The 7,093-nt window shown below is 51.7% G+C and overlaps 1 protein-coding gene across 1 annotated transcript in view; it reads left to right on the top strand.

Annotated features, from left to right (window-relative positions):
• The window catches only part of UNC13A (unc-13 homolog A (C. elegans)), a 74,384-nt gene that overhangs the window by 52,994 nt on the left and 14,297 nt on the right, over positions 1–7,093 (top strand). Inside the window, exons 29-37 of the mRNA XM_010845681.1 lie at positions 535–620; positions 816–942; positions 1,715–1,811; positions 2,186–2,329; positions 3,158–3,241; positions 3,815–3,892; positions 4,120–4,208; positions 4,874–5,026; positions 6,175–6,298. Coding sequence (XP_010843983.1) covers positions 535–620; positions 816–942; positions 1,715–1,811; positions 2,186–2,329; positions 3,158–3,241; positions 3,815–3,892; positions 4,120–4,208; positions 4,874–5,026; positions 6,175–6,298 — 982 coding nt within the window. The remainder of the gene's footprint in view (positions 1–534; positions 621–815; positions 943–1,714; positions 1,812–2,185; positions 2,330–3,157; positions 3,242–3,814; positions 3,893–4,119; positions 4,209–4,873; positions 5,027–6,174; positions 6,299–7,093) is intronic.

Below are 7,093 nucleotides of genomic sequence, written 5' to 3'. Positions count from 1 at the left end.
AATATTAAGTTAAGATCAGGGATTTTGGATGAATGGACCAAAGGGTGGACAGATGAAGGGATATATGGACAGGTGAATGGAGATGGATAGATGAATAGATGGATATATACACAGGTGGATGAATGGATGGGTGAATGAATAGATGGATGGACAGACAGATGGCTGGATGGATAAACAGATGGATTAATAGGTGGATGGATGAATAGATTGGTGGACAGATGGTTGGGTGAGTAAAGGAATGGATGCAGGAATAGATGGGTGGTGAGATGGGAGGATGGGTGACTAGACAGATGGGTGGGTGAATGGATGGGTAGACAGATGGATGAGTGGGGTAACGAATGAATGGAGGGATGGGTAGGTGGAGGCTCAGAGAGAAGCAGACCTCAGTGCAGAGTCACTTAGCAAGTCAGTGGCTATGAATGAACTTGAATCCAGACCCCTTGCCTGTCCCACACTACCCTCTAGGACTGGGAAGGCCAAAGCAGCCGATCTGCTTCTGTCCGCCAAGGTTTCATACTTTATGACCTTCACTAGGTTTCCCCAGGAGTTGAACGTGGGTAAAATCAGCGCTGAAGTGATGTGGAATCTGTTTGCCCAGGATATGAAGTATGCAATGGAGGGTGAGTGACCCCAACCCCTGCATCTCCCAGCCTGGAAACAGCGGTTAGCTGTGCCTCAGTGTCCCTACTAAGGTTGTGAGTTCCCCTGGTCCCTCATATTGGAGGTCAGACCTCAGTGATGGCCAGAGTGGGCACTGCCAAAGCAGAGAGAGGTAGACACCTCCGGCTAAGTTGCCCCCTTGCTTTCCCCACCAGAGCATGATAAGCATCGCCTGTGCAAGAGTGCCGACTACATGAACCTCCACTTCAAGGTCAAATGGCTCTACAATGAGTATGTGGCTGAGCTGCCTGCCTTTAAGGACCGAGTGCCTGAGTATCCTGCGTAAGTCCCCTGTCCTGAGCCCAAGCCAGAACTGTAGTGCTGACAGCTAGACTGAAGTCCCATATGGGAGAGTTGACGTCCTCAGAGTTCCCTGGGCATCAGACAGCTAGACTGAGGTCCCGGGCGGGAGAGTTGATGTCCTCAGAGTTCCCTGGGCATCAGACAGCTAGACTGAGGTCCCGGGCAGGAGAGTTGACCTCCTCAGAGCTTCCTGGGCATCAGGGGGGCACAAGTGAGGTACAATCCCAGTGTTCTCCATTCTCAGCTTTTGAACTATGGACTTCTCTAGCCAGATAGTTAATGATCAGAAGATCCAGGAACCATGCTGAGCAGTCCCACTTGTTCTTTCTCCTTTAATCCTTTTGCCAATTCTATGAGATAGGAGTATTGTCATTTCTACTTTGTGGATTGAAAAATAGAGGATAAAATACTGAAGGATTTGCCCAAGATGATGTCCAATTAGTGACAGAGCCAGGGTTTGAACTCGGGACGTCTGACTCTTGGGCTCTGTTGGAGAGTGGGATGGTCACCATTTACCAGGACCTACTGTGTGCTATATCAGGATCTCAGAGAATAAACCCACTTGCCCAAAGGCAGTTTATCCACCAGGATCCCACATGTCTGGGCCTTGCTCCGACAATGGTCATTCAGTCCATTTCAAGGGTGAGGTAGGAGGGGAGCTGGGGAGTGGCCACCCAGGCCATAGGTGAGTCTGAGCAGAGGATTAGGGAGACAAGAGATGGTAGGGCCCCATCTTGGCTGTCCATTCCAGGTGGTTTGAGCCCTTTGTCATCCAGTGGCTGGACGAGAATGAGGAAGTGTCCCGAGATTTCTTGCATGGAGCCCTGGAGAGAGACAAGAAGGATGGGGTAAGAAAACTGATCCACCACCAAGCTTCCAGTCTGCCCGCAGTGGCCTCACTACTTCTGGGGTCCATTGAGATCCAATCTGGGGTCAAAACTGCCCTTGGGATGAGACCAGTCTCTGGAAAACATGTCCATCTTTGTCTTGTTCACAGTGTTGATGGGTCTTTTGTTCCTCTATCAAATGAATGAGAGTTTATCAAGCCTGACCCATCCCCCTGCATCCACCTCTGAGGCTTGGCTCTGAGTTCACCTTGCCCACTATCCATCTCACTGTCATCCCAGGGCATTCTGGTTCTCCCTGTAAAGCAGGAGGGTTGGACTGTGGGGACTATCTGGCTCTGACCTCTCTCCTCTCTCCATCCTCCATTCCAATGCAGTTCCAGCAGACTTCAGAGCATGCCCTGTTCTCCTGCTCTGTGGTGGATGTCTTCTCCCAGCTCAATCAGAGCTTTGAGATCATCAAGAAACTCGAGTGTCCTGACCCCCAGATTGTGGGGCACTACATGAGGCGCTTTGCCAAGGTTTGGGGGTGTGGATGGGGTCCAGGTGGGGGATGGAATAGGGTCAAAGTCGGGGTTGGTGTTGAGGTGGGATTGAGGTCAAGGTTGGGGTTGTTGATATCACTGGTGTTAAGGTAGGGGTTGATGCCAGTGTTGGGATTGGTCATGCCATAGACATTGGAGTCATGGTTGGAGTTTGGGGTTGGGATTCGAGGTTGGAGGTTGGGTTGAGGTTAGGGTTGAGGTCATTGAGATTGGAGTTGAAGTTGGGATCAGGGTTTGGGTTGAGAGTTTGAGGTTGGGGTTAAGGTCAGGGTCATAGTTAAAGTTGGAGTTGAATTTGGACCTGGGGTCAGGGTTAGGGGTGAGATTGAGATTTGGGTTAGTTTTTGGGTTACTATTAGGACTGGGACTCAATCAGACATTGAGTTTGGAGTGAGTATTGGGATTTATATAGAATGTGAGCAGGTACTGAGGTGAGTTTGAAGGTTGGGGCCATTGACCTGGGGTTGAAGTTCAGCTGGATTGACTTTAACCTGGGGTAAAGTTGAGGATTGTAGATAGGAATTGGGATTCAATTTGGGACTGAGTTATGCTTATGCTTGGGGTTGGGTTAATATGACTGCTGGGTTGCTCTGAAGAGGAGCTATGTCTGTGTGAAACAATCATCTTCATTGGTGGTGTCTCCCCTTCGTCATGATGGACGTTCTGGGTGGAGAACTTGCCCAGCCCGGTGGTCCATCTTAGGTGCTGGTAGGGGTTCAGGTTCATCCCTGATCTCACTAACGGTTCTTGCTGGGCCCACCAAGCCCAGCCCCTTGTCTCACCCACCCTCTGTGTCCCCTCCAGACCATCAGTAATGTGCTCCTCCAGTATGCAGACATCATCTCCAAGGACTTCGCTTCCTACTGCTCCAAGGAGAAGGAGAAAGTGGTGACCTGCGGGGGTCCCTGTCCTCTTTCCCCCAAGCCCATTTTGTACCCCCAGAGCATCCTTCCCTGGGCTCTGATACCTGTGTCTGCATGTATGTCCAACTGTGTGTGCGTGTCTCTGTGTCTGGCTGTATGAGTCCAGGGGGATCTACAGGTGAGGGGACATGTCTTCAATGTGTCATCGTCTGGTTGTTGTGAATGAAGTCCTCAGGGAGTATGTATGTGAGCTTACAAAGTTTTGAGCCCATGTAGAAGAATACTGGTGTGTGACAGAAACGCCCCTTTCTGCTACTCCCAGAGGTCCAGCCCTTCTGGACTCACCAGGTCCAGCCTACCCAGAGGGGAAGTTCTCCTTCCCCCTCTTGATCTCTAGAGATCCCCCCAGGACTCCCAGGGACCTGATCCCAAATGCTGTCTTCCATGCTCAGATGACCTTATGGGACCCCAGCTTCCTCCAGACACAGACCCTGTAACCATCTGAGGTCCCTGGCAGTGGGAGGGTCAGGGAGGCCCTGGGGGGAGGCCCTGGGGAGAGGTCCTGAGCCCTGACTCCCTCCTCTTTTCCCATCTGCAGCCCTGCATCCTCATGAACAACACTCAGCAGCTGAGAGTTCAGCTGGAGAAGATGTTCGAAGCCATGGGAGGGAAGGAGGTGAGCTAGGGTCTGGGCAGGGTCACTATCATCCCCATGTCCCCACAGGCCCCAGAACTCGTACCTGATGAATTCCAGCTCAGCGACTTCATCAGACCCAAGCAAGCAGCTTAACTGTCTGAGCCTCAGTTTCCTCTCTAGCTCCTTTCCCCTGAATTGGATGGGAAAATGCCCCATCCATGCGGATGCCCTATGAGCCTGACCTGATGTTCCTTCTCGCTCCTCAGCTGGATGCCGAGGCTAGTGACATCTTGAAGGAGCTACAGGTGAAACTCAACAACGTCTTGGATGAGCTCAGCCGGGTGTTTGCTACCAGGTGGGGGCATCTCCAGAGCTGGGAGCAGAAGGGAGGGGACAGTCCCCAGCCTGGGGCATCTGGAGACTCAGCAGATGTAGTGGCGAAGACCTCAGGCCCTTAGGAGCTATACAAAGCTGAGTTCAAGCCTAGATTCCCTGCTTACTACTGTGTGGCCTTGGGTGAGTTGTTTAACTTCTCTGAATGTTAGTTTAACCATCTATAAAGTGGGGATGATGATAACAATGTGAAAGTGTTGATCACTCAGTCGTGTTCGACTCTTTGTGACCCCATGGACTGTAGCCCACCAGGCTCCTCTGTCCACGGAATTCTCCAGGCAGGAATACTGGAGTGGGTTGCCATTCCCTTCGCTAGGGGCTCTTCCTCACCAAGGGATTGAACTCAGGTCTCCTGAGTTGCGAGCAGATTCTTTACTGTCTGAGCCACCAGGGAAGCTCAGATGGTAAAGATGATTAACAGTAGTACCTGAGTAGGACCATGTGATGAAATAGACAACCCAAGTAAATATCTTAGCCTGATGCCAAATTCTGCTATTAAACCCCACTCCTGTTATATGCCATGGCTCTCTGATGCTGGTGATAAAAGGTCCACAGATCAGCCTCATCCTGCCCTTCTTCCAGAGGCCAGGAAAGTCTAATCTGAGGTCCTCCTCTCTGTGTCCCCAGCTTCCAGCCGCACATTGAAGACTGTGTCAAGCAGATGGGTGACATCCTCAGCCAGGTGAAAGGCACAGGCAATGTGCCAGCCAGTGCCTGCAGCAGCGTGGCCCAGGACGCTGACAATGTGCTACAACCCATCATGGACCTGCTGGATAGCAAGTGAGCCAGGCTGGGTGGCCAGGGTCCACAAGGGAGGGCTCCTTGGGTGGGGCCTCAGTAACCTTGGGGCTGGCCTGGAGAGGATAGTCAGGGTATGCTTTCTGGGTGGTGGTTGAATGGTTTGGATGGGCGGGTGAGCAGAGGCATGAAGAGATGGAAAGATGGGTGGGGTAATGATTGGAAGGATCAGTGGGTCAATATTTGTACGAATGAATGGATGGTGAAAGCCATGAGGGATGGATGAGTGGATTAAAAGAAAAATGCTTAGAAAGCTATATGGAGAGTATATGGATAAAAGGATGGATGGACAGATGGATAAATGGATGGAGAGTTGGGTAAATATTTGGATGGATGAATAACTGTTTGGAGGATAGGTATATGGATGTATGGGTGGGAGGATGGAAGAAAGGAAAGAAGGGAGGTAGGGAAAAGTGATGGTTGCTGTTGTTCAGTCACTAAGTCATGTCCAACTCTTCGCGACCTCATGGACTGCAGCATGCCAGGCCTCCCTGTCCTTTACCATCTCCCAGAGTTTGCACAAATTCACGTCTATTGAGTCAGTTCACTTTCACTTCATTTTTTTCAAAAAATGATAGAGGAAGCATTAGGGTTGGGGGAAGGATGATTTGGTGGAGGGTGGCTAAGTTGTTGGAAGGATCATGACAGATTACCCTCTGTCAACCCCATATAGCCAGTTATGAACTCTGTCGTTTTCCCTCTCAAGGTTGTCCCCTTCCCTAGCATTCCCTTCTTCTCCTGAGCATGGCCCCAGCCCCCGCATAGCCCGTCTCCAACCTTCCTATTCTAGTTCATCCCCCACTCTATTCGTTCAAATAGAAAAATCTGGCTCTCTCTCTTGAACACTCCACAGCTCCCCCATTGCCCTCATGCTAAGGCCCAGGCCTTCCTCCTAGATTTTGAGGCTCCTTCCCAGTCCCTCTCCTGCTGATCTGTCCAGCTGCCGTTCACTCTTCCCCCTGTGTGTCACACACTGTAGCCCCATCAGACCACCTGGGGTCTGTGTACAGGCTCTGGACCCTCTTGCATGTCCATGGCATGCCTTCCCACCTTGCCCATGTAGTGAGGGGAAGGGGTTCCTCAGGTTGGGACCATCTGGGCCCTTTCTCAGACCTATCCCTTGCCCCCAGCCTGACTCTCTTTGCCAAAATCTGTGAGAAGACAGTGCTGAAGCGTGTGCTGAAGGAGTTATGGAAGCTGGTCATGAACACCATGGAGAAGACCATCGTCCTGCCACCCCTCACTGACCAGACGGTGAGGCCTGCAGGGGGCCAGAGGGAACACCTGGGCCACTCCTCTGTGAGAGCCCAGAGAGCTTGATGTCAAAGGCACTGGGGCTTAGAGGTCATCCAGGCACAAGGGCCATTTGAGAGGTCACACATGGGTGAAAAGTCATAAAAGGGTCAAAAGGTCACTCGGGTCAGTTATTTAAGGGTCAAAGAGGTCAAGTAAAGAGACATCTAGGGGATATAGGGGTCATAGGAGGAACAAGTGATTATTTAAAGGTCAGAGATTACCCAGAAAATAGATCAGCTTGGGCATCAAGGCCATCCATGGGTCACAGAGGTTATAGAGGTCAGTGGGTTCATCAGGGAGCTGTGGAGGTCAATCAAGAGGCAAGTAAAGGAGATACCCAGATTTCAAAGCTCAGAGGCCAATAGAACAGAGTTGCAGGAGGTCAACGAGAGGTTACAGAGAGCTCGGAAGTTAACAGATGTCAAGCAGAAGTCCGTGGTCATCTGGAGACCAGGACCGTGCCCCTGGGACTCTTCTGGTCACAGCCCAGGGATAGTGATCTGCAGAGTCAGGCTGCTGGGTAGGGGTGAGGGATTGTGTCATCTTCAGAGGGGTGTGGCTGGATATGGCTTCCCCTGGGGAGGTGTCGGGGCCTAAGGACAGTGAGGGCATGTAGTTAAAGGCACAGCATAGAGTGGGAGGAAGTTTCTGGGTGGATGAGGGGGGCGTGGGAGGGGCGGCGGGGGCAACCGGAGAGGCAGTGATGGTGGGGGATGCTGGGGACCTCCAGCTGTCCGCCCGTCCGCTCCTCCC

The sequence above is a fragment of the Bison bison genome, unplaced genomic scaffold (genome assembly GCF_000754665.1).
Source record: "Bison bison bison isolate TAMUID 2011002044 unplaced genomic scaffold, Bison_UMD1.0 scf7180017864221, whole genome shotgun sequence".
Taxonomy (NCBI): Eukaryota; Metazoa; Chordata; class Mammalia; order Artiodactyla; family Bovidae; genus Bison; species Bison bison.
Note: the sequence above shows the minus strand (reverse complement) of the source record. Positions and strands in the feature narration are given on the sequence as shown.